The sequence below is a fragment of the Alosa pseudoharengus genome, unplaced genomic scaffold, assembly GCF_046254945.1.
Source record: "Alosa pseudoharengus isolate Yale_2024_CS ecotype anadromous, Long Island Sound unplaced genomic scaffold, YU_APseudo_1.1 YU_APseudo_1.1_scf_14, whole genome shotgun sequence".
Classification (NCBI taxonomy): Eukaryota; Metazoa; Chordata; class Actinopteri; order Clupeiformes; family Clupeidae; genus Alosa; species Alosa pseudoharengus.
This window is the reverse complement of record NW_027468609.1, coordinates 8377302-8404661: the sequence shown is the minus strand read 5'-3', so window position 1 is coordinate 8404661 and position 27360 is coordinate 8377302. Positions and strand designations below refer to the sequence as shown.

The 27360-nt window shown below is 43.7% G+C and overlaps 1 protein-coding gene across 3 annotated transcripts in view; it reads left to right on the top strand.

Moving 5' to 3' along the window:
* hook3 (hook microtubule-tethering protein 3) overlaps positions 1-22548 on the top strand; it is a 33921-nt gene extending 11373 nt beyond the window's left edge. Inside the window, exons 2-24 of one of the 3 annotated variants that reach the window (XM_076283710.1) lie at positions 178-263; positions 1035-1107; positions 1272-1322; positions 1563-1695; positions 3252-3319; positions 3441-3503; positions 4003-4086; positions 5354-5416; positions 7463-7626; positions 9207-9347; positions 9733-9934; positions 10872-10982; positions 11621-11705; positions 11958-12027; positions 13703-13843; positions 14156-14243; positions 17305-17339; positions 17462-17544; positions 17634-17734; positions 18193-18297; positions 19011-19082; positions 19687-19823; positions 22318-22548. In XM_076283710.1, coding sequence (XP_076139825.1) covers positions 178-263; positions 1035-1107; positions 1272-1322; positions 1563-1695; positions 3252-3319; positions 3441-3503; positions 4003-4086; positions 5354-5416; positions 7463-7626; positions 9207-9347; positions 9733-9934; positions 10872-10982; positions 11621-11705; positions 11958-12027; positions 13703-13843; positions 14156-14243; positions 17305-17339; positions 17462-17544; positions 17634-17734; positions 18193-18297; positions 19011-19082; positions 19687-19823; positions 22318-22333 — 2172 coding nt within the window. In that variant the 3' untranslated portion in view covers positions 22334-22548. Of the gene's footprint in view, positions 1-177; positions 264-1034; positions 1108-1271; positions 1323-1562; positions 1696-3251; positions 3320-3440; positions 3504-4002; positions 4087-5353; positions 5417-7462; positions 7627-9206; positions 9348-9732; positions 9935-10871; positions 10983-11620; positions 11706-11957; positions 12028-13702; positions 13844-14155; positions 14244-17304; positions 17340-17461; positions 17545-17633; positions 17735-18192; positions 18298-19010; positions 19083-19686; positions 19828-22317 lie in introns of those variants that run through there. The other 2 variants (XM_076283711.1, XM_076283712.1) reach the window with 2 other exon arrangements.
* Positions 22549-27360: the final 4812 nt, after the last annotated feature.

The following is a 27360-nucleotide window of genomic DNA, read 5'->3' as shown; positions in this document are numbered from 1 at the left end:
AAGTGTGTGTATGGGGTGTGATTATCTGCCCTGCCTGCTTAATAACCTTACCGTCATTGTATAATATGATCTAAGAATGTCCTCACAATGTTGAAGATAGGGTAGTGATTGTTGAAGTTTAAACTTTGGTTTTGTATACCCATGTGTGACTGTATCTTGTTTCTGTGTCTCCCTCAGATTCAGACGTTTGGAGTGGAGACAGCGTGTAAAAAAGTGGAGGATCTGACCAGTGGGGTGGTCATGGCCCAGGTCCTGCAGAAGATGTGAGTCTGGAGCTCTCTGCTTCCCAACAGTCACTGACTATTCCTCCATTTGGGGTCACAACTCTGTCTGAAAGCAACCAGTCAGCAGTGGCCTTTGACCTGATAGGACCACTGTCTCCAACCAGTCTTTACCACCCTATGGATTGCCAGAGGGACTCAACATAAAGCTTTAAAGTTTAAAAGTTATTTACTTATAGCAATTAATTAAAGGTCATAACAAATGAAGGTTTAATAAGGAAATGTCACAGACCTGAGGGCAGCTGTAGCCTCTTGTGTGAGTGGATGTGCAGTCACTGTTTGTTTTTGATGGTGTTGTGGGCGGATTTCTTAAGCACTGCCCGTGGTTGATGTTTATGTGCTGTGGCTTTCACAGCACTGTGTGTAAGTATCCTGTTTAATGTGTAGTTGAGTTGGTGGAATTCACCATTCAAGGCGGTGTGTTGTAGCAGGGTGGTGGGAGGGGGTGGTGATGATGGGCTTTTACACGCTGTGTGACAAAACTCCTGATGCAATACAACAGCTGTCACTCCAAATGATCTGATCAAGATTACACTCAAGATGTAACGGTGTTTTGATTTTTTTTTGGTGTTTAATTGGTGTTTTCCTGTTGTGTTGTGTTCCTAAATTCAAGGCCTCAGTTCCCCAACGTGCTCACACAAGTGTAAATCACATGCTTCTCTTTCTCTCTGTCTGTCTCTGTCTCTCTCTCTCTCTCTCTCTCTCTTTGTCTCTCTCTCTCTCTCTCTCTCTTTCTCTTTCTCTTTCTCTTAGCGATAATGTGTATTTCAATGACAACTGGATAAGCCGGATTAAGCCTGAAGTGGGGGATAATTGGAGATTAAAGGTATGCCATACGTCAGTCTCCATTTTCACAGAAACCAGTATTATTTTCTGGCCGCCCTAGTCTCAACCCGTGTTGTGAACTCACTCGCACTCACTCTCTCTTTCTACTCTCCCCCTCTCTCCCTCCCTCTGTTTTTATGTCATTCTCTGTCTCTCTCCATTCAGATCAGCAACCTAAAGAAAATCTTAAAAGGAATCTTGGACTACAACCAGGAGGTGAGAGTGAAGCGTGTGTTTGCATGTAGCATATTCAATGACTAGCAGACCAGACGCCTAAATTAATTGTTCCCACACTATGTGTTCTTCTGTCTGCTGACCACAAGCTCACCTCTTGTGGGTCCCCTTCTCTCTTTTCCTCTTCACTGACCTCTGTATTCTCGCTCTTTCTTTCATCTCTCTCGTGTCTTCACTCATCGGTGCGCTCGTGGTTTTCATCTCCTCTCATCTCCTCTCCAGATCCTTGGCCAGCAGATTAATGACTTCACACTCCCAGATGTCAACCTCATCGGCGAGCACTCAGACGCAGCCGAACTGGGCAGGATGCTGCAGCTCATCCTGGGCTGTGCAGTCAACTGTGAACAGAAGCAAGGTGTGGAATCTGTGTGTGTGTGTGTGTGTGTGTGTTTGTCTGTCTCTCTGTATATCTTTTAGAGTTTGTGTCTTTGGGCTGGAGCTGTTGAATCTTGTGTGCCTGTCTGGAATTGTGTTTGCTTTTTTGTGTACGCTTTGTGTGTGTGTGTGTGTGTGTTTGTGCATGTGTCTGTGTCTGTCTGTCTGTGCGTGTGTCTGTCTGTCTGTGTGTGTGTGTGTGTGTGTGTGTGTGTGTGTGTGTGTGTGTGTCTGTATGTGTGTGTGTGTGTGTGTGTGTGTGTGTCTGTATGTGTGTGTGTGTTTGTGCGTGTGCGTGTGTCTGTGTCTGTCTGTCTGTGCGTGTGTCTGTCTGTCTGTGTGTGTGTATGTGTGTGTGTGTGTGTGTGTGTGTGTGTGTGTGTGTGTCTGTATGTGTGTATGTCTCTGTATGTTTTGAGCATGTGTGTTTATGCGTACGTGTCTGTGTTTTAGGTATGTCTGTGTGTCTATGTGCTTATCAGTATGTGAGGGAGTGTGTGTGTGATTGATTTTTGGATGTCAGGGTTGGTTTGCAGTGGTGTGCTTGCTTAATGAGCTCCATGTCTGCTGGTGAGCACTGCTGCCTGCGAGCTCAGGGCTTCTGTGTGTAGCAACGCTTTGATGAAGCTGAGGAGGAGCTCCCTGGTGGTTTAGCTCTCCTGCAGACAGCGAGTGAAAAATAAAAGAAAGCGAGGACCATTGTGTCCGTATTTAGATTCCAGCAAGTCTCCTTAATACTAACATAATCACAAACACACCAAGTACCACGAAGGACGAAAGATGGATATATAGATAGAAAAATAAATAAATAAATACAACAGGCTACAAAGCAAATATAGCCTCATAATGGAATGCACTTAGGATTCATGCAGTATCTTTGCGATGTTTGTGAAATGTATGAAGACCCGTTTCCATAGACGAGAAGCAATTTAATTTTATTTTCAATGAAACGTTACATTTAGTTTAAATCAAAATTCCTTTGCGATTGAGATCTCCTTTAAGTGATTCTGCATGTGCATTTCAAAGCGTTGCGGCATGGAGTGATACAAACAGCTGCTTTACGATTGTTTGTGAATAGGTCTTGGTGAGTTAGGAGTCCTCTCGTCTACTTCTAAGCTGTCCCAGACTTCTTAGAAGACTACTTTTAACACTAAAATGCTTTGAGAATTACTCTTAGTCAAACAAATTAGGAGTCCTAAAGTTATGACTGACATGATGCCCCTAACTTCACTAGTTAGGAGCTTCTTTTAACCTTAAGATTCTTTGTGAATATGGGCCCTGATCTCCATAGCAACACATTTTCGATCAGCTTTGGAAAGGTGGAGCTGGTAAAATGCTGCTGGCTGGACACACACTCTCTGTAAACACCCTCCGGCTCCCAACCCTGCAAGGCGATGCTGTCGGGTGGGACGCAAAGGCAGTGGCGCACACAGAGTTTACTGACATGAAATGAGAGAGGTGGAGGAGGGTTGTGGAGTCGACTGGTATTGAGTTCATGATGCCAAAAGCCATCTCCATTTTGGGCTGTTTTCACAGAGTACATCCAGACAATCATGATGATGGAAGAGTCTGTGCAGCATGTTGTCATGACAGCCATCCAGGAGGTATGTCTTTTTCCCCCACAGTGCATTGAGAGGGGGGGTCAGGGGGACAGTGTACTGTTACATCATTAGTGTCACTGAAATTAATGAATGCATTTATAAATCAAATGATTTTCTGCCATAGCTGATGAGCAAAGAGACGCCGGTCACTGGAGGAAGTGATACCTACGCTGATCTTGACAGACAGGTAAACAAACATGACCCCTGTTCTGGCACCTGGGTTTTATTTGCTCTCGTTCAGTATCACAACTTGTTTTGTTTGGAGCTAAATTATTTATTCAGAAGAAAATGACATTAGAGACCTTTGCGACTAGGGGTGGGACAAAATATCAGTATGGCAATATTTTCGTATGACTTCTTTTTGTGTTGTGTTATGGATACGCTGCCACCACATACAGTTACTTAAATATTAAATCAATGTTTAAACATAAAGATAAACACTGAAATGTGTCTAGAAATGCTGAAATATGCAGTTTTCTGAGAAACATGTTTGTTAGTATGGTGTGAATGTTTTACGATTGGCAACAGACAGCCTATTGTTAACTAATTTAGTTTGTAGGCTATGTTTATTAATAAAGCTCGGTTAGTGAGAGTGTGTCTCTTAATGCAGCAGGGGTTATAATGGCTCCAGACAACCTTGTAGCGGTGTGTTTTGTGTGACGATCCTGTGTTCCTACATCCTGTAGCTCAAGAAGACGGTGGAGGAGCTAAATGATGCTCTGTCCACCAAAGAGGAGATTGCCCAGCGCTGCCACGAGCTAGACATGCAGGTACAGGCCGTTTACTTACACACACACACACACACACACACACACACACACACCTGGGACGCGACACACATTCACACCTTGGCTAAACAGGAGAATGTTTTTTTTCCAAATGGGAAGTTTCACTTGAGAATGTCTTATGATGAATAAGAAAAATAATATTAAAGTTGAAATAATAGCAATGGGCTCTATATCTGTCAGTAGAACAACAACGGTTACTGTGTATGTTAACTGGTATAATTTCTGTTCTTTTACATGGTGTAACTCCTGGACTCAAAGGTAGTTGCCAATATCTATCATTCAGGAAATGGTGGTAGGCAATGACCAGGCTGGACATTTCATACATAATCAAGGATAAGATTACAAGTGTCTTAAACTCTGTGCAGTTGGTGACACACTGACATTAAGCTAATGTAGTGAATTTCCTGGTAATTGGTAAAGCTGAGTCCTGTGTGTGATAAAAACATGTTAATGTTAAAAAAGACACTTTCACAAGTAAGCAAAATGAGATCCTGTATTTACACAATGATGTAATGGATTCATTTTGTTTGTTGAACAAACTCAAATGTGGAAAGACGTTGGTGTTTCTCCCATTTGGGAAGCAGACTCTTCTTAGGCATAGGGCCACTCTGGCTGCTCTTCTACACACTTCACTTTCCATTCTCCTCATTTTCAAATATGTAGAACTCACACCAAACCCATCCATGGTCCACACCTATTATTTATTTTACACTTTATTTCCTTGCGGAATGACACTTGTTTTTTTCCTTCATTTCCATCAGGCCATGCATTTAGTATAGTTATGAGCTTTTAGACTGGTGGCTCCCTGTTCTTGGCTTCTGTTCCCACATAGGCAAGCCGTGTAGCTGGTGCGCTTGAGCTGCAAATGAAACCTGCCCTGTGCAGCATTACACCTAGCTGTGCTGTTCCATCAAGTCAGTACTGAGAGACTGGGGTGAACGTCTCACCAGTGCCATAAATGAGCAAGTCAAGAACTGATGATTTGAAAAACAGAAGAAAAAAAAAAACCCACACACATCAAAAACCTCTGAGCACACATCCTTTCCCAGTTCCTGGATAGCTCGTCCAATTCCAGTCTCATTGTAGTGTCTGCTCACCGTTAGACGCTTTATAAAGGCACAAGCAGTATCCCACTGCCTCATTGTCCTGTAGAGTGTAAGGCCTTGTGTAGGAGTTGTTTTTTTTCCCTGTCTTTCTTTTGTGTGTAATTTTTTTTTCTCTGACCTCTGATCTCTGCCTTGCTTTAAAGGCCTACCTCGTTCAAGAAGAACGTGATAGACTGAGGTTAGAGTATATTGAACTAGAAGAAAGGGTAAATCTTGCTTTTCTTTTTTGAAATACTGTCTTCTTCTGTTCATTCCGTTCCTCCCTTCCTGCAATTCACGCTCGCTCTCTCTCTCTGTGGCGTTAACGTTGTCTGATGGCCCTGGATTTGCTGTCTGCTTCCATAACAGCACCCCCGAGTGGCGTGGAGGCTCCCTAACTCTGTGTGTGCGTGTGCGTGTGTGTGTCTGGTTATCCACTGCTTGGTCCTAACTCTGCTGAGTGGTCACACGCACACAAGAGGACTAATGCCCCCCCACCTCCCTCACCTTAACCTACCTGTCTGTATGGGTTCCCATGGCAACGGCTCAAAGTGCTTAGCAACGGTCACCTTGGCAGCCGCAGCATAGATGCCACGTGTAGAGAATGCAGACGATGCCTAGAAGTCACTTTTTATTGGCACCACTTCCATCAGCAGATTATTGATTTATTACATGTTTCCTTAAGTTTTGAAATTGTTCATAATGTGCTTTGTCCTCAAAGTTCTTGGACAGACGGCATTTAAATATATTTTCACAAAATCAACAGCTTTTCCTGTCTTGCTTTATTTTTAGTGAGCAATTCACTCTGGACACTCCAGTTATATCCTGAGAGTCTAATAAGTCAGAGTTTAATCAGTCATTTTACAGACAGAAAGACAGCATTAACTCCATGTTAGGCCAGTTCACTGTTGGGGTTATGAACCTACAATTCAGTTTCAGAACTGCAAAAACTGATATCTAACCAAGTGTTATAATCTTATATTAACATAAAACAATCTAGTTGGTATTGTTTTTAGTATAAAGATCTGTGAAAAATGTACTTGCCCCATGGACATTTTATCTTAAATTTACTTACCCCATGGACAAATAAATTTACTTGTCTTAATTTAAGAACATTTTTACTTATTTTAAGTCAAATAAGTTTGAGAAAGCTCAAAGTCTGCATCTACTAAAAACAATACCAACTAGATTTTTTATGTTAATATAAGATTATAACACTTGGTTAGATATCGGTTTTTGCAGTGAATCATCTTTAGAATCTTTTGGAAAGCAAAGGCACTTTTTAGTTAGCCTGTTTGCAGTCCCCTCGGGAGACTGGGAATGTGTTTGTACTCCCAGCACTGCCGCTTTGCTTTGGTGTGGAATCTCACCCTGCTTCCCATGTTTGGACAGAGCCTCATAAACTGCATGATGCCCTGGTTGGCTCGAGACGAGTTTGAGTTTTGGTTGTGGTTTTGCGTTTCTTCCCCCCCCCCCCCCAGTTTTGTTGGACATGTGCTTGCTTTTACATTCATTGTTTTGACATTATTCATCCTTCATGTTAAGTTGTTTAAATATGTGTTTGCTATAACCAGGCTGATTTCAAAGTAGGCCTTAGATAGATTGGATGCAATGTTTCTGGCTACTGGGTATTCTGTGGGTTACCAGTCAATCATTAATCTTATAATAAATTCCTGTGTCTTTACCCAAAAGCCATTATGTTGATTGAGAGGTTAACCTCTTCATACCACAATGAATGTTTTACTTCAGTCTGGTATTAGCCTTGTGGAGGCATGGACAATGTTCCATAGCATTATATACTTTAAAGTAGTAGATCACAGGATGAGATTATGGAGGGAGGAGAGAACTACTCGTTCACTGTAGAATGCATAGTTCTGTTTGTGCTGAGACTTCGGTGGGTAGAAAGCAACAGAAGATTCCATCTGGACTCTAGAACTGGCCTTCAAGAGGCTATCTAATGCTAGTACACAGACAGAAGATTCCATCTGGACTCTAGAACTGGCCTTCAAGAGGCTATCTAATGCTAGTACACAGACAGGTAGTTTTTTCAGCTACCACTATGAATCACTTACATTCTGAACAATTCTTTTTATTTATCTCTCTCTCTCTCCTCTCTCTATCTCTCCATCATTCTCTCTCTCTCTCTCCTCTCTCTCCATCATTCTCTCTCTCTCTCTCTCTCCTCTCTCTATCTCTCCATCATTCTCTCTCTCTCTCTCTCTCTCTCTCTCTCTCTCTCTCTCTCTCTCTCTCTCCTCCATCCTCGGGCTCAGGTGGCGGGGTTGCAGGAGGAGAAGAGCAGCCTGCTGGCGGAGAACCAGGTGCTGATGGAGCGGCTCAACCAGTCCGACTCCATCGAGGACCTGAACAGCCCCGCCGGCCGCAGGCACCTGCAGCTGCAGACCCAGCTGGAGCAGCTGCAGGAGGAGACCTTCAGGTGAGACGGGGGTGGGGGATCAGAAGATCAGGTGAGATGGGGAGGGGGGGGGGCAGTGTGGGGATGAACAAGAGCTCAGGTGAGACGGTGGAGTGGATTTGAGACGATGCGTGAAGAGGGGAAAGAGAGATCTGGAGTGGAGGAATGAGAGCGCATGAGCTGAAGGGAACAGGAAGAGGAGTAGAAAGACGAGGGAGGTGTGGCGTGGTTGCTCAAACAAGCTGCTGTTTGTGTGGGAAACACAGACAGAATATGGAGAGGAACTGAGATCTACACTGAGAACACACGGGACTAGTACCCAGACAGTTCATGTTGCCCGACCCTTTGCCCAAATAAACATTCATAGGAGGGGTGTGTGTCTGTGTGTGTGTGTTGCTGTGTGTGTGTGTCTGTCTGTGTGTGTTTGTGTGTCTGTCTGTGTGTGTGTGTGTGTGTCTGTGTCTGTGTGTGTCTGTGTGCGTGGGCATGCCTGTGTGTTTTTATAATGAAGAGAAGAGAGGCCTTTTTTATTTGTTACCATGTACGAAACATAAATTTAATGCATTGTATGAGAGTTAGCCCAAGGCTAATTCACGTCTGCAGTCCCATAACGTGAAGCCAAATCCAGTGATGTGTTTTAAAAGGGAAAAAAAAGCACCCGGTCAATAAATTGTGTGGTTATGCTACCATGGCACGATTTGTCTGCCACATGTAATTGTAAACGTGCTGGGGCTTTTGGTGTGGGGTTTTAACCGTGCAATCGCTTCAGGCAACATCGTCTCGGCGCTAAAAAGTGTGTTGGGAGCCATAACTCACTGCGGGCAATCGATGCTGGGAAGATATTGATTTCTCCTCTCTCTCCGTCCATGTCTCGCCCGAGGCACAGCTCTGTGGTGCTCTGTTGTCGACAGATTAAAACCCCATAAAGGCTAATGTAATTGGGCTGTTTCATGCGCTGCTGCGTGTTCGATGGGCAGAGCCAGACGCTAACTGCGGCTTTCCCAGCAGGCTTAGCATGTGCGAGGCGTCTCAGCTCAGCTGCGACCTGCAGCCTCTGCCGCATGCCCTGCAGCCCTGGTCTCTCAGCTCTACCCTGATGCTGCCCCAGTGGAGGTAAAGGCTCTACTGCCACCACCACTATTACCCCCCACCACCACCACCACCACCACCTCCTCCTCCAACACCCCCACCTCCACCACCCCCGAACCTCCCACCTGCTCTGGGGCAACATCTGGGTCCTGCCTGGGCACTGTGTCTTTCCACTCACGACCATCTCCTGTCTGGTCACCCGCGTGATGGTGCTTTTGTATTTGGTGATGTGACAACGTGCACATGAGTTTTGTTTGTAGGCATTGGTGGCCCTTATGTCTCTCTAGACGTACACGCTCAGAAGGGTCCTCTTGGCATCTTTCGGTTTGCAGTTTCCGTCGGATCCCTCACAGATGCACAGTGGTGTGGCAATATGACGCTCTTACTGTGATGACCTGCTCATTTGTCTGAACTATGTGGTCATCTCCCTGACTGCGTCCGTCTTAATATAGTCTCCAAACAAGACCATGTCTACCTGCTGACCTTCTGACCTTTGACCTGTGGGTGTACAGGTTGGAGGCAGCCAAGGACGACTACAGGATCCGCTGTGAGGAGCTGGAGAAGGAGCTGCTGGAGCTAAGGGGCCAGAACGAGGACCTGACCTCCCTGGCCGACGAGGCACAGTCGCTCAAGGACGAGATGGATGTGCTCAGGTGAGGGGTTAAAGGTCACGCCAGGGATCTGGAGGTGTTGTGCATATTTTAATGTTTGTAATAAGGATGGGTAAGATGAAGATTTTGTCACATATATTTAGTGTCCATTTAAATTGCTGTAACACTATCTCTCATAAAGTCTAGATTAGATTAAGCTTTATTGCCATTTAGCAGAGTACAGGTACAGAGCCAATGCAATGCAGTTGACATCCAAAAGAAGCATTTAATGATTTTTTTTTTTAATGAAGAAGCACAAAAGAAGCATTTAATGAATTATCAGAAAATAATTCCTTTCCGTTGCGGTTTCCCACAACTTCTGTCGCTGTCTTTCTGGCCTCTAATGACCCGTCTCTCTCCCTCTCTGCTCGCTCCACCTGATGGACAGGCACTCCTCTGATAAGGTGTCCAAGCTGGAGGGGATGGTGGACTCGTACAAGAAGAAGCTGGAGGACATGGGGGACCTGCGGCGGCAGATGAAGCTGCTGGAGGAGAAGAACAACGTGTACATGCAGAACACCGTCAGCCTGGAGGAGGAGCTGAAGAAGGCCAACGCCACACGCGGCCAGCTGGAGACCTACAAGAGACAGGTCAACACACACACGCACACACACACACACACACACATATCGAACACACATATGCAGCTGGAGACCTACAAGAGACAGGTCAACACTCTCCCACACACACACACACACACACACACACACACACACACATATCGAACACACATATCGAACACACAGACACACACACTACACATATCGAACACACATATGCAGCTGGAGACCTACAAGAGACAGGTCAACACTCTCCCACACACACACACACACACACACACACACACACACACACACACACACACACACATATCGAACACACATATCGAACACACAGACACACACACTACACATATCGAACACACATATGCAGCTGGAGACCTACAAAAGACAGGTCAATACTCTTATACACACACACACACACACACACACTACACCACACATATGTAACATATGCATCGCAGGTTAGCTGCTTAAAGGTGCCATGTGTAATGTCCGGCAAAAAATCAAGTCATACTCCACGTTCCATAAAAGATGGGGGCAGTATTCCTCCAGAAAGTGAGTTGGTCTACCCTAGAGTAACAACCGAGACACGTGTATTGCAGTTTGGCTGGCGGTTATGTTGCCCGCATACCGCCTCCCATGGCCGAAGCTGGTATTATGACACCTGTCGGGCTGTGGCTAGTAATTTAGCATGCTAATTCAGGTTGATATCTCTGCTGCACTATACCTTGTTTTTTAATGACATCATCGCCCTTATTTCTTCTCATTCTTTTGATGCGTGTAGCTCATTTTTTGGATATTTTTACCTCAATTCTTACACATGGCACCTTTTAAAGACATGTAATGTGTGCAAGCATACAATACACACACACACACACACACAGAGGCTTTTCAGCTCCTTACTCATTTAGCACAGGCGTCCAGGTGTGCTGTAATGAATGTGTCCCTCTCTGTGGTGGAGCAGGTGGTGGAGCTGCAGAACAGACTGTCCGAGGAGTCCAAAAAGGCGGACAAGATGGAGTTTGAGTACAAACGTCTCAAGGAGAAGGTCGACTCCCTCCAGAAAGAGAAAGATGTATGTCCCAAATGCATTGTTGTTACCATTTGTGTGTGATCTAGGCTTTTCAGTGAAGCTAATTTGTGATCGCTTGCTAGATCTCACAAACAATGTTTTTGTGAAGTGTCAGAGTTGTGTCCCCACGAGCACATATTTGTGCTGACTGTAGATATGATTCAGGTGTAACAGGCTTCTCCTGTCGCCAGTGGGGAAGTGCAGCCATTGAATGTGGGGAATGTTGTGTGTTTGACATGCCTGCTCCCAGGGAAGATAACAGGCCCTCCTGTCTGCAATCTTTGATCTTGGCACATACAGTGCTAGGGGTGCATTTTGCTCCAAAAAATAAAAACATCAGAAATGTACAGGTTGACGTTTGTTTGAACAAAGTAACCAAAAGCAGGAAGCAGCTGGGGCACATCTGAGGTAGGTGTGTGTGTGTGTGTGTGTGTGTGTGTGTGTGTGTGTGTGTGTGTGTGTCCGTGACCATAACAGGAAGGCAGAGGTGCTTCACTGATAAGCGCTGAACTCTCTCCCAGCAGGTTTTGATTAAATAAGGGCTTGTATTTTGCCTCTACTTCCTGGTCACTCTTTGTTATCAATTCCTGTCCTCCCTTTTCACCAGACTTTCACTCCTGCCATTTGTTTGTCCTCTTTAGCGCATGCGGACAGAGAGAGATTCGCTGAAGGAGACCATTGAGGAGCTGCGTTGTGTCCAGGCCCAGGAAGGCCAGCTCACAGCAGGTGAAGTCCCTCACGCTCTCCACTGCAGCACTTTTCAACAGCACACCTCCCCTCTCTGACTCAAGTACTTACGTGTCTTATGAAAAAATCCAAAAAGTCAAAATGGGTGCCGTGCAATTATTCTCCAAGGACACACACACACACACACACACACACACACACACACACACACACACACACACACACACACACACACAAACAAACAAATAAACACGTCTGGCTATATGGCTGACTGTACACATCTTTCAACAGGCATGGGTCTAATGGGCAGTAATGAGGGCTCCGATTCACTGGCTGCTGAAATCATGACGCCAGAAATCCGGTATGTCCTCATTTTTTTAACATTTTTTTTATACATTTCTTTATTTCTCCCCGTGTCTCTTTCTATCTCTCTTTCTTACTGTCCTTTTCTCCGGAACATTCTTGAGCCTCCCGCCGAGGCCTTACGGGGACGCCAGCCCCCCCTCTCCCATTCCGCTAAGGCGCTCTTTAATCACACCCAGAGGGATGCTGCCGACATCATCACCTCACGTCTTGCACGTATTAACATGTATTTATGTTGTTAAAAAAGGATTTAACATGGGCAGTTCGTATTATTGTTTTATAACCCTAGAGGAAGTTGTTTGGTAAGCGTGCACCATTAAATTATGTTTGAAGTGAGGCCGTTAGCCACTCTGTGTGTGTGTGTGTGTGTGTGTGTGTGTGTGTGTGTGTGTGTGTGTGTGTGTGTGTGTGTGTGTGTGTGTGTGTGTGTGTGTGTGTGTGTGTGTGTGTGTGTGTGTGTGTGTGTGTGTGTGTGTGTGTGTGTGTGTGTGTGTGTGTGTGTGTGTGTGTGTGTGTGTGTGTGTGTGTGAGAATAAGAAAGAGAGAGGGAGAGGGAGAGAATGGAGCTTTTTCATTAGAACCTTTCATAAAGCCAGTGTGCTCCTGGCTGATGAGATTTATTATGAAACCTCTTCATAGCGAAGGCTCTCCGCTCTCCTTCCCCAATTAAGTGGTTTCATTTCGTGTGCCGTCTCCTTCCTTTGGGCCCTTCCTCTGTTTGACGTTTCCTTTCTCTCCCCCAACCCGCGGGCCTCGGCGTCTCTTCCGCTTTCAGCGACTCTGTTTTGTCCACTGTTTTCTGTTTTGTATGCAATCATTGAGGCATATTGTGTGTGTGTGTGTGTGTGTGTGTGTGTGTGTTCGTGTGTGTGTGTTCGTGTGTGTGTGTTCGTGTGTGTGTGTTTGTGTGTGTGTGTTCGTGTGTGTGTGTTCGTGTGTGTGTGTGTGTGTGTTCGTGTGTGTGTGTTCGTGTGTGTGTGTTTGTGTGTGTGTGTTCGTGTGTGTGTGTTTGTGTGTGTGTGTTCTTATGTGTGTGTTTGTGTGTGTGTGTGTGTGTGTTCGTGTGTGTGTGTTCGTGTGTGTGTGTTCGTGTGTGTGTGTTTGTGTGTGTGTGTTCGTGTGTGTGTGTGCGTGTGTTCCTTTCTGTCCTTATGGCCTTGTAACTCGAGTGCTGCTCTCCAGATGCTGTCGAGGCCGCCTAACCTCACTTGCTTTTCATTCGCCTTTGGTGATGACCGTGACCTGTCTGTACACACACACACAAGCACGCACACACACCTGCTCTGAAAATCCAACTATGGAAACATTAAACACCATTTCCTCAAACTCTAAACAACTTAAATTGTGGGCCTAAAGCTACATTGGCACTGTCATGCATTAAACACGCAGCTTTAGAAACGTCTCATGCTGACATGGTTTTGTCATTGATGCTGTCCAAAGTTCATTCTGACATTGCTCATGTGAATTCCTCTCACTTGCGTTTCATCACACACATGGAACTCCACTCGTTGAAGTAGGAAAGGACAGAGTGCTCGTAGATGGACTTTATTTAATTGTCAACTAGTCAAACCCGAGTTTTTCACTTGTGTTGTCTTGTAGTAAATTGAGAAGTCTTGGCAGTATGGCGTAAGACGTAAGTTTTAACATCTTTGTGTGTGTGTGTGTGTGTTTAGGGAGAGACTCATCAGACTCCAGCATGAGAATAAGATGCTGAAGATCAACCAAGAGGGCTCGGACAATGAGAAGATCGCTCTTCTGCAGAGCCTGCTGGAGGATGCAAACAGCAGGAAAAATGAGCTGGAGACAGAAAACAGGCATGCAAACACACACACGCGCACACACACACACACACACACACACACACACACACACACACACACACAAATGCACACACACCTTATTTATGTGTGGACAGTACAAATAAGTTGCCTGTCCACATGTTTGTATGCTTGTGACCTTTTGAGCAAATCTGGACCAAGATGGAGATAGTGAGTGAAGCCCTCATGCTCACAAATGTGCAGATACCGGTAGTATGAATGCTTTGCGTTTCAAATGAGCAATGACACTTTTGTATGCTCTTCTCTGAGAGATGGTTATGGGTACTGACTGCTGCCCTCTGTGTCCAGGCTGGCCAACCAGAGACTGCTGGAGGGGCAGGGCCAGGTGGAGGAGCTCCAGAAGACCCTCCAGGAGCAGGGTCTTAAAGCTGATGATGTGAGTCCTCTTAATGACCCCCTGCTTAGCGGCGCGCACACACACACACACACACACACACACACACACACACACACACACACACACACACACACACACACACACACACACACACACACACACACACACAAAACACACACAGCGCTCAGCCGACATTGAATGGAGCCTTACACCTACACGATCGCAACAGTATTCACACTTTACCTGCGACACTCGAACTCGTTAAACAAATGCACTCTTCCAAATTCACTTTGTGTAACACCCACGTATGATAATCAGTCTCACTCGCCTCTTCACGTCTCTGAGCCACTGAGACACTCACACTTGCTGTTTGCGCCACATGTATGGCTGTTGGAGATCTGTCCCCTCACACTAAACCTGCTCAATAGTAATACTCCATACATACATGTACAGCAGTGGTCACCAACCTTTTTGAGCCCAAGATCCCTGACCTCGCCCTGAACAAAGCCAAGATCTACCTTGAGCGTCAAAAGAGAATCAAAGCTAAAATACTTTCAATTTAAGGCCTTTTACTTAGGCAAATGTATCAGGTCAAAAATATCACATCCTCCACCCCCGTTATAGGCTACAGGCGTCAATGAGATTAACAGTCTTTACTTACATGATTTTGGTTTTGATTTTCTAATAGGAGTAAGTGTTTGTGACAACACGTCATGATAAATTTGATAATGTTTGATCGCTGTTTTGATATGAAGCACCTTTCACGTAATGAATGCACACTCTAGAAAGTGAAAGCAACCTAAGCCTAGGCCTACAATGCGCTCCGTGTCTGTAGCTGTCTGTGCACGTCCGCAATCCATTACATTTTTCAAATGGAGAACAAATTCCTGACAGTTCCTGATCGCTAAACTTTCGTTTTCATTTTCTGTCAGTTAGCAGTTGATGTAGAAGCACCTCGCATAATTTGACTTCAGCGGTGACAAGTTCTGTTGCGGGAGAGAGAGAGAGCGCACCTGCAAAGTGGTGTGCACGTGTGTGTGTCTGCATGGGCTTACGTTCGTTTCAAGTCAGAAGTTGGTCCGCCCGGTCCCGCATTCACGCCACTCCATTATTAGATTAACGTTATCAGACAGCGCTGTAAAATGTGTGCAGGAATTTCTCGCATTATGATGGCTAGAGTTGCGGGTCTTGAATAAATCATGCGCAATACCCGCAATCCCACGCTGAAATGTAGGCCCTGTAAACGTTGGCGAACATGCAGGAATTTGGTGACTGTGTTTATTTTTTCTGTTATTCTCGGGATCTACTGGGCAAGTCCGAAAGATCTACAGGTCGATCGCGATCGACGGGTTGGTGACCACTGATGTATAGTATATACTGAAATCTCGTACAGAGTAAAGGGGTTTAAGGAATGAATGATCATGTACATGCTTTATGTAGGTGTGTTTGAGATGGATGAGCCCATAGTCCTGTGTTGCTTTGGTGGAATGTGCCTGTTGAATGTGAAAGGTGCAGTGTAAAGTTGATCAGACATCCTGAGAGAACCCTAACCCTGTGCTCCATTATGGATTGACTGATAACTCTAACTGCTTCATCATCTGTGTCACTGTACCTGTGTGCATGTGGCCCTTACTAACATACTCACATGTCTGCTCTGTGTGTGTGTGTGTGTGTGTGTGTGTGTGTTTGTGTGTAGTCTGTCTCCCTCTGTAATGTCATACGTGTTATATCGTGGAATTTGAAGGTCACGCTGTATGGAGGTGAAGGGCCAGCCCAAGCGTGTGTGTGTCTCCACTCTCATTCATGTACATACACTTCATTACGCCCTGATGGCTTCTCTCACTGCCCGACTCGCATGACTGTCCCTCTGTTTACTCATTCGGTCACTCATACAGGTCATCATACAACTCCTCCATCTCTCATGTTTTTTTCCTTTCGTTTTTTTTGTGTTGCCGGGTGATGGACTGCTTTTCAATACATGCCACTTTTTTCTTTCTCCTTTCTTTTCCTTCTCTCTCTCTCTCACTCTCTTGCTCTCTTTCTGTCTTTTCATCATCGCGCGCATCCTCAGGCCATTGTAAGTATGGTGCGCGGCTCCACGTGCGGTTCTTGCTGCATCTTCTCTCTGTGTGTCTGAGCTTGGGGGACTAACAGATGCTGGGTGGCCTAGCAGGGTGAATCAGTGGGAGGAGTGCAGGGCATGGCTCTGGGGTTGGGTCGGGACATGTTGTCTGTCAGAGTTGCACCTCAAGTGTCTGTCTGGACCTTGCCTTGGACCTTGTGCTTCTTTCCCCCCAATGGAAAGTCCTAAAATAGCCCCTGAAGTTTTTTTTTTTCCCATTTTTTTTTTGTATGTATTGATCTGAGTGGATTGATCTTTTTTGTTTGTTTGTGGTTTGTTTGTGGTCGCACCCATCCTAATTCCTCTGAAGCTTAAAGTATATTCTGGAGTTTAGCCTACCTGGTAATGTGATTGCCAGTGCATGGCTTCAGCTATGTTGATTAAGAGTGATTTTGGCAGTCATGTAACAATTGAATCAACAAGTTCTTGATTATTATTATTCAAACCTCACACGGAACTAGTTGCTTTTCAATTACCACTGTTGTCTCTGTGGGAGAGGAGTGACTCAGAATGAAATGTTGCATCATTCCCTGGATGTTTCTCACGCAATTCCTCGGGCTTGATCGAATAGTTGCAATCAACCCCAAGATGAGCTATTTTTTGTCTCGTTGAATCAGAAAGGCGTTTTGCTCATAATCAAAACTTCCCTCACTGAATAGAAATTCGTGTCACAGTGCCCTCTGCTGGTCATTTGCCTTAAAAGCTTGTTAATTTCCATGTATTCCTAAACAAGCTTCCATATGGTGTCTGAAGGGTTTTGCAAAGGGTTTTGTAATAACTTGTGCCCTGTGATTTGTATTTAATATGAAGACCTAAATTACACGGTTAAGTTGGCGTAAGCCGTTTATGTTTATGTGGGATTTTCCCACTTTATCCTCCCAGCAGAGGGCATAAATGCATCTTGAGTATGTCTGTGTGTCCCACACTCTGCATGTGTTCACATGAGCTAATGTATGTCTTCTCATCCGCTTCTTTCAGGCGATCATGCTGAAGAAGAAGTTTGATGAGCAATTGTAAGTGTGCTGATTTTAGTGCTTTCAAGGGTTTCTAGGGTCCTTTAGGAAACTTAGCGTCTTGGCTACCTGTACCCCCCCCCCATGTGTAACTTTTAGTTTGGGGTCTGGTGTCTCAACAGGATTAAACTGAAAGAGGTGACCAGTGAACTTCAGAAGAAGAACACCCACATCGAAGACATGGAATCAAAGAGCAGCCAGACCTGTAAGTGGAGAGAGAATCTATCTTTTGTGCTGAAGAAATGAATACGCACCGCCACCTCCTCATCCATGTGGTTCCTTCATGTGTTGTAGCTCAAAAGGTGGAGGAGCTGGAAGAGGCCTTGAAGAAGAAAGATGAGGACATGAAACAGATGGAGGAGAGATATAAGAAATATCTGGAGAAGGCCAAGAGTGTAAATATCTCCTTTTCCACCTCAGCCAATGTTATTCCCATATAGTAGTATGAAATACAGGTCAAGTCTCTCAACTTTCCACCTTTCAACCATCTCAACTCTTAAAGTGATGGTACATGGGTTTTAAGCAATGTTGCTTGTCAACCACATAACTGGTTCATGATCATGATAATTTGCCTGATGATTATTAAAGCTTTCCAGAAACAAATGTTGCCCAATATCAATGGGAACATGCCAGAATAACAATATTTGAAACATTACCCAGCAACAGTGCTAATGGATCATAACCGGTATCAACGTTTGCTCAGCCCAGAGAAATGAATGCTTAGCACTGTCCATTTACTTTCTTGATGACTGTCGACTTGGATGGATTGACTGTCTTCAATAATCGACTGGGTTACTGAATTAATTGATTGAGGATTTAATTAGCTGTTTGTATGTCATATTTAAAATGGCAGGTTATCCGGACTCTGGACCCCAAACAGAACCAAGGTTCGGCTCCCGAGGTTCAGGCCCTGAAGAACCAGCTCCAGGAGCGGGAGAGGATGCTACACTCCCTGGAGGTGAGCTCGAGCTGCCACGCCTCATTTAGGGATTTAATCCTAAGAGGCGGTGGTAGTGTAGTGGTTAAGGAGCTGGCCTAACGTGCAGTAGCCTGAAAGTTGTTGGTTCAATTCCCGGCTTCCACCGTTGTGCCCTTGAGCAAGGCACTTAACCCCAAGTTGCTCCTGGGACAATGTGATCCCTTGTAATACAGCTGACATATGTAAATCACTTTGGTCAAGAAGTGTCTGCTAAATGTAATGTAAAAAAAATTAAAAAGAGGCTGTAGGTTCCAGTGATCTTAGAACTTCTAAGGACCGTTGTAGGTTGTAGGCTTATACCAGCATATCGTGACAGCAGGATCCAGTGGTTTTGGGAAAAGCTAAGGTGTATTGTGTTGTACACATACAGTAAAGACACAGCAACAAGAAATTTAATTTTAAGTTATTCATAGACAATCATTCCTCCGGCAAGAAATATTTTTCTTCTTTTCTTCTGTCGGGATGATTGCCAAGCAACACTTAGAAGCATCAACTCCAACATTTATATCAATTTGTGGCGCAGTAATTTAGAATGAAATGTGATCAACGTGAAGACTTCTGTTTTTAAAACAGCATTGAATGCAATTCAGCCAATCATAATCAAGGACTGGGACTGTCAGTCATAGAATGTGCAGTGTACAGGACTCAGTTCCATTAATGCTAAGGTAATGCTCGCTCTCTCTGCCTCACAGAAAGAATACGATAAGACAAAAACACAGAGGGACCAGGAGGAGAAGCTGATCGTGTCGGCGTGGTACAACATGGTATGCATTCCCACACATCGGTCAGGAGAATGGGTCATTATGTCGGTACAGTTTTTAACTGTAGCAAAGGAAGAACCTCAGCTGATACTGGGGTTTCAGCACTGACCATTTCTGTGTAATACACAAGTACAACCACTACAGTCGTATATAAGGCATGTCGATTTGTCACAACTGAATGTGTGAGTTTTTGCCACTAGATGGCGCTCACCACCTTTGCTTTGGGGAGAATATGCGGGGAAGAATACATTGCATCTCAGTTCTGCATATCAGTACCATGCCACCTGAAGATCCTTTCCCACTGTATATTTATATGTGATCCTGTTTGTGGATATAAATGGAGTTAAGAAAAATGGCAATACTTCACTAGGAATGTCTACCTACAGAGATTGAAGGTCAGTATGTGAAATTGTTTATTTACTGGAAATAATTTTAACCAAAGTATTTTTCTTACCCACTCTTTCTCTCTCTCTCGTGCTCGTTCGCTCTCTCTCTCGTGCTCGCTCTCTCTCTCTTTCTCTCTCTCTCTCGTGCTCGCTCTCGCTCGCTCTCTCTCTCTCTCTATCTCTCTCTCTCTCTCTCTCTCTCTCTCTCTCTCTCTCTGCAGGGCATGGCCCTCCAAAAGAAGGCGGCGGAAGACCGACTGGCCAGCACGGGGTCAGGTCAGTCGTTCCTGGCCCGCCAGCGGCAGGCCACCAACACGCGTCGTACCTACCCTGGCCACGTGCAGCCCACCTCAGCCAGGTAGATCCAGCGGCCAACACCTCCGCTTCTCAACCCCCACCTACCCACTCGTCCCCCTCACAGAACCCCCCCCACCCCTGAGGAGATGACCACATCACCTCAGTTTCCCAGTCCTTCCCAACACACCCCCAGTCTTAGGCTCACCCCCATGCTACAGCGTTAGCTAACTGTTACAGGGTTAACCCCACATGCCTGCACCCAAACCCTACCCTCCAGTGTTACTATATCCCTCTTATTGTTAGCTGGTGCCCCCCCCCCCTCCTCCATTTTTATCTCCCTGTCACTTGGGATGTAAGTAGAGATGCCATCTGGTTTTACTGATTGATCTTCTTTTTGGTTTTGTTTGTTATCTTGTTTCATATAGGACATAGTGTTCTTTGTGAAAAGGCAGAGCATGTGACAACCTGCTGTGCTTTTAGCTCCCTGACAAAAAAAAAAAGATACTTCTCTCCTGTCAAGCTCTGTGGTGTTTTTTTTTTTATTTAAAAGTGTTTCTGTAAAGGACGTGGTGCAGTATTTATAGAGATGTAGTTACTGATATTGAAAGTGCTCTGTAAATGTTGTTCTGTTACCCATTGTGTAGTAGTACATGGGGGGGAAATTAATCATATTGTGACTGTTACACAGCAATCAGCTCTCATATTATACAATGATGTAATAGCTAAGGAGAAGTTACTGAAGTGTTCTTGTAAAGTTTGAAGCGAGGGCTCACCATGGATGAGTTTTATAAACAGTGTTCGGTATTGACAGTTTGTTTGCATATTATGCAGTGTACATTTTTTTTTTAAAGAAAGAGACCCAACATATCATCCTGCGATCTCAAAGTTTATTTATGCTTTTTTTTTTTTTTTTTTTTTTCAAGTGTGCATCTCTGCTTAACATCCCTTTAGGTCAAACCTACCAGGGGAGATGTGCATCTTCTCTCCTCAGTGTTATGGTTTAGTGTGTATTATCCTGTCCTGTGCGGTTTCTCCTTTAGTGCCCATTTGATGTTGTCTGAACAGTGAGGCCCACTAGAGGTGGGTGCTGTGAGAAACAGACGATGGCTGTCTTGTCTGACTTAAGTTAGTATTCTATCTTGTCTTGGTGTTTTGATAATGTTTGTTAGTATGTAACCTCTTTTGATTTTTGGCAAAAACGTTTTAAAAGAAAACAAAAAAGGTGTCGAGGAAGAAGAATGAACCATTATCTATGCAGCGGACTCTTGAGTGTAAACAAGGTTCTTGTAGCCATGGCGAGAAGATGGCCAACCTGGACGATTTTTATAGTGACTGTGGCATAAAGGAGTGTGGAATTCCATCTTTCAGATTCAGAATTTCACAGGAGATGCAATAAATACACATGCATATAAACATACATGTCTGATCTGGAGGAATTCAACCACTTATTGCAATTTGGAATGTTCTTGATGGAAGGAAGAGGATGTCTTCATTGGCTCTGAGTCTTATGGACCTTGTATGTATATCGTCGTCCATCTTTTACGTGCTCTGTACTTTTCAATAGGCCCTGATGTGAATCTGTCAAATGTTCATTTCTTTTTTTCTAACTGCGCGGTAGGGGAGGTTTTGTATTCCTAATTCTGCATTTTCAGGCTTGTGTGTCATTTTAGAAGCTGTTGGTTGCACCCACCAACTGCGTAACTCACTATGCCTTACGGCTGTGCTAACATCAGCTGCTGCTACCGCATACTTGAAGATTTACAATCCCAGCCACCCAGTGTTCCCCCAAAACTACCCCTCTGCCTGACAGACCTGCTGTTGTGGGGATTTAATGGAGTTTGAGCTCTGATGGTTGCACCGCAGGCAAAGAGCCACTCTGGAACTTTCCATGAGGCCACCGGATTTTATGACCACGATTTTGTAAACTCATTCCTCCAATTGTGTCCGATTGCATGTCTTATTTCAATAACTTGATTAACAACAAGGGTAGGATATGATTACGGGAAAGGGGCAAGAAGTTCTGGGAGATGTTACCAAGGTCACAATGACGTGCCAGACTATTCACTTTTTTGTGATAGTCCTGGAAATGACTAATGTTCTTTTTTTAATTATCATCTTAATTATCTTTCTCAAAGCCCATGCCATTATTTCCCCTTTGCTGGAAGCAGCCGCTGTTGATGCATAACCCTCTACCAGCTCTGTCCTGCTAATGAACTCATTCCCACTCCTGCCATGTCATTGCACTAATTAATTACCCAAGTCTTCGGTCCGGCACTGTCGCCTAGCAACAGAGTCAGGCACTGGACAAACACAGGTGACCGCAACCCCAGTAACAGCCAAAGACTGATCAAATGGTTGTTTGATCAAATGATTTAACGATTGATCACTTGATTAAGTTGATTACTGATTGATTTATTGATTGCAAGATTTGAAAGATCAATCGGTCTCTTGGCAAATTTGAAAAACGCTTGGTGATTGACAATCTCTGTCTTCCTCCTCTCACTCTTTCTCTTCCTGCCTGTCCCTCTCTGTCTTTCTCTCTTTTCCCTCCACAGTGATGTGATTGCATGACCGGGAGGGCGGGCTTGGAAGTGGGTGCATGACCGTGCTGCTTGCATGACTTAATTTGCGTTGAGCCTGCAGAAATAACCCAATCAACACTAACCCTCCCACAGCCTCTCCCCCCTCCTACCCCCCACGCTTCTTCCCACCTGTCATGTGGACCGCCAGGGGTGGGGGAGGAGATTCAGTCGTAAGTCTGGATGCTCAGGAGACCACCACCCCCCCCCCCCCCCCCCCCCCCCCCCCCCCCCCGAAACAAATCTATAATTCCTCCCACCCCGCAATACCTTCCTGGGCCCTTACCATTTCTACAGGGACAGATGGGCTTGCAAGTCACTGTCTTAGGCTGGAGTGAGAGGCACAGGTGAGGTGTATGTATAGGGAGAGCAGGAAGTAGGTTTTTGTTTTGCCTACTTCCAAGATGGCCCCTGACAGGTTTGACAGATCCAGAGGTGGCAGAATGAACTAAGAGGGAATGGGTTCATGTTAGCCTCCTACACTACCTAGACAACCACTTTGACTATTTTGGCGTAGTCGGCTGGACACCTTAATGAAACTGCTCAGAGAAGCAAGTGAAAGGGTCTGGGACTGAGTTGTCTGCAAATGATCAAGCAGAAACCTTTTTGCTAATATGAAATTAAATGAAGACCACATGATTCCTGTGTTTTGAATTCAAAGCCCTTTCTAATCAATTTTCCTTATTTGTTTTGCCACTATGTAATTTTATTTAATTTAACTGTTATGCCTTTTATGCAATACAGAGTGTTATTTTTATGCTTTCTTTGTGTCCCCTTCCCAAAACCCCTTTGAACAAACTGCTCTGAAGATAGCAGTGTGAGATTTAAGGAGAGATTGGAGTCCATGAACATAAAGTAAGCCTTCACAAGCAGAAGATCTATTTATTTATCCTGTTTTTGTTTGTATTTTATTTACACACTCAGTATTGGCTTTAGAGTCATTCATATCATTGGATATGAAAATGTAGGGGGGGGGGGTGGAGGCCGTTCTATAAGATACATTTGGTGTTTTTAAGAAGAGTGCACAGCTGTATTTGGTAAATCAAATAGTTTTAAGTATCATTCTGTACGTTTTGAGGGTTTGTGTTTTGTGAAGGCGTAAACACAGAGTCTGGAAGTTTTCCAGTGTCCTAGTCTCTATGTTTGAGAGTGTCTACTCTTAAAGTTGCAAATGCATATGCAGCCTTCTTACATATGTCAAAAGAGAAGAGTCTGAAGAGGATGTCTTTCTCAAACTATCATTTAATACTCTCAAGTGCTTTTTGACACCCCAGAATTCAGTAGGGATGTAAAGTTTGAGGTCATTGGTACCAGCATACCTCTGACACATCAGTGAAACTAGTCTACATCGATTTTCTGTTCTCTCTGCTCCTCCCCTTTCAGATTATAGCAAAATCTGTTTATGTTATGCAATAGATATTCAGACTCTGTGTAATGTATAAGACTTGTGTTGGCAGACATGTTATGACTTATGGAAATCTGTTCAATTTTTAAGTAATTTGTTTTTAATAAACTGTTTGTCAGGTGTGGCAAAAGTTTAAATGTCTCATGGACATAATCTGTATCAGTGGTCAGAGATTCCCAGTCAACTTTTAGCTCTGAAATCCATGTTAGGCCTTTCACTACCGTCCACAGTGGAAATCTGCTTGTCTGCTACCCAGTCCAGGAAACCTCAGTCAAACATTAAAAAGCAGGTTGATGTCTAATTAACTAAGGTTGTAATCTATCAACAGGTTTTAATGGTGGCTGTATTTTTTTTATTAATCAGGAGATTCCTTACTCAGTAGCAAATAACCTTCCATTTGCCAAGTTTTATATTGCTTGTATACAATATGTAAATAATGTATGTCTGAAACAGTGGTGGAAGACCTGACTATTAGACACAACATAGGAAAACAAAACAATCTCATGATTGAGTTTGGTGGATTTCATTGTATATCTCCATTAAGAAACATGTTGACAAAAACGTGCTTCCTATGTTGCAAAAATGTACAGTTGTTAATCCAGTTGTAAATAAAGCTTGTATAAAACTTGTGCTTTAAGTTTAATGTATCTTTTCCTTCTCCACTATAAAAACTGATAATTTGTTATTATATGTAGATCTGCAGATCTAACAACAGATCCCACACTTGCATACCAGACTATACTAGGCTCCTGGCAGACATGAGCAGTATTTTAATTAAATGTATATGAAATATGTATTTAATTACTTTGAAGGATTGTATTTATAGTATTTCAAATACTTAAAAAAAAACTAATTTCTTTCTCAAATAAGCTGATGTCATCACTCAGTTAAGTAAATAGCATACCTATAACCATGCCTGTAAGCTGTGCTTATAGTCTGGGAGCCAAAGGCCAGAATCTTGGTGAACCTGGTTTTGTTGGTTAAAGGTTTTTTCTTTGCTGTGTCTTGTTGCCTTGGGTTTACGCCATACAAATGGGGAGGGTGCCCAGTGATCTCTCTTGGGCAATACCCTATTCGCAGCTCTACAGTTGTCCTTTTTCCTGCAGTGGTATGCTACACTGTGACCAACTTAAAATGGTTAGATCCAACGTTTTCAATAATGTTTTCAATACACCTTGTTTCTTTTAAAAGTTTGAATATGATTATTGTGTGGGTATTTTTGTATTTTCAAATGACAAAATACGTTTTAATACATTTTATTTTGTTACATTTTATGAGCCAGTATTTGTAGTTTGTAACAATAGTTTTGGATGGTTTTGTGCCCACCTCTGGCAGCTGGCAGAATTTAGTGTAGGCCTATATATAAATCAACCATAGCCTATCGCTTACTTACCTGAAACTAAACTTAAACTAACTTAACATTTGACAGCATTTTGAAAACCATATAGGCCTATTGGACTTTTGATTACCGATGCTTATCATGGCTTAATTTTCCTGGCAATGATATTCATAGTAAAATAAGCGAACTAAACCTCAGTGTATCAATAGCATGACTAAAGAAAACATAAAGGAAACAACAAAACAATTGGCATTTATAGGCAGTTAGTTACAGCAGGATCATTCCGCAATACTGTGCCTTTCACACAGACCATCTCCTGAGGAAGCGCCATCTGGAAGTGGAGAAATCTGGGTAAACAAACAAAATGATATGGGTGTGGGGGCTAGACCTGTACATCCTCGTCAACCCTCCACAAGTGCAACAGGAAACTTTCTTTTATTCATTAGGTCTAACTTCTAAGCTCAAACGCAATTTGAGGCCTACTAGTATTATGCCAAAGTGATGCTCAATCGGTCATTTTGGCTAAACCATGACAGTAGGCCTACAGGCTGATATTACATCCACTAAAACGTTTAATCTCTTCTTTTCTTTCATGTCTGGTTCGCCGACTTCAATGTGAAGCCATGTAAAAATGTTCACGGCGTGAATCACCTCAACAGATGATTAATGTTTTAAAGTTAATGGTTGGCCTAATGCACAAAGCAGGTTTGGCGTCTCTGTTGCGATCGTTTCCCACAGGCTAGAGTCGTGCTGTGTTTTGAATCAGGGTGGGAAGAGATGCAGGCCTTGAGTGTGTGCCTCCGGATGGATTTATTGCTTTCATGTGTGCTGTTGGAGCCGTCGCTGCGTCTAACTGCAAGAGTCGACCCATTCAACACAATAGGAGAAGGACAAGGCAATTCGACGAGGTAATAAACTTTTAGCCGGCGTGCCAGGTAAGGGCATGATGAACATGAGTAGGCTAACGCATGACCACAACTGACAACTGCAGGCTCCAAGGCAGATGCTATGGAGACACATTTGTGGTGCTGACGTTCATGTTTACAAAAGACTGCTTAGCTATTTAAAAAAAACAGAATAAATTATATGAGGTAGGTATTCAGTCTGCAAAACTTACAATTTCCGTTGGAATCAATAAGGTATCTATCTATTTCTAGGGAGCCAACTTCATAAAGAGCTTGGTTGAGAAGCCACTTTTGTAGAGATATATCTGCTTGTCTGATGATATTCCTGGCCATAGTAGAACTAAACTAGATGTACCGCATAGCGGTACAAAATATGACCGCCGCTCAGTCCTGTACATCCATTCCGCGAAAATAAATAATATTAATGAATTTGTCTCCATCTTCTACTCCATCCCCCACTCTTGAAACTTTTGTGTATAGCCTACTTGTTTGGAATGTGTGTGTACTGTGCACACATTCCGCACACAAAGTAGCCTACTGGCGCTGCAAAGGTGAACAGATTTGTTTCTGGGCCAAACAATTTGCAGCATTGTTATAAAACCTTTAAAATCTCTAAACAATCACAAGTAGGGCAGTTCATCACAGTCCATCCATTGCAACTAGACTGATGAAAGGTACACCTGTAGGCTACATTGTATTTGAGAAAAGCAGAAGGTAGCAGCATAATGTATTTATTTATTTATTATTAAACAAAACAATCCCTGTCAGTTCCATGCGGTTTTCAACAGCTATCAAGAAGAGAGGTCATGTCACGGATTTTTGTGAATGTTTCTTCTTCTACATATGCATAAGTTTAGTCATCTAGTTCATATGATATTCAGCTTTATTGTCAATGCAAAAATTAAATACCAGTAGTCTAAAACAAAATGCCGTTTTACCCAGTGGTGCAAATAACTGACATGTCCAAAAGGGCCTTCATGAAATGCGTTGCGAGTCTGTTCATACACATTTTAACGGGCAAAGTTGAAGAGCTACTGTCCGTTATTGTTTGTGCAAATAATATGCTGATTCATGTTCCCTTGCATTTTGCAACTATGAGGTCCATGGCTTTCGCCAGACCAAGCTCAATCTTTTGACGCAATCTTTTGATTTTCACCCAGCCTAGTCCATGGTAGGCGCCCGATAGAAATATTGTTTAATTTTGCGATTGAGATATCCACGCACTGGCGCCCCCATCTATTCTATTATGTATTATTAATACACAAAGCTTCTTTTTTCCAAAAACTCACTCTTTGTGTAAAACACAGTTTTACAGTAAAAAATGTATATAAAATCAAAGAGGGAGTTTTTGGAAAAAAGAAGCTTTGTGT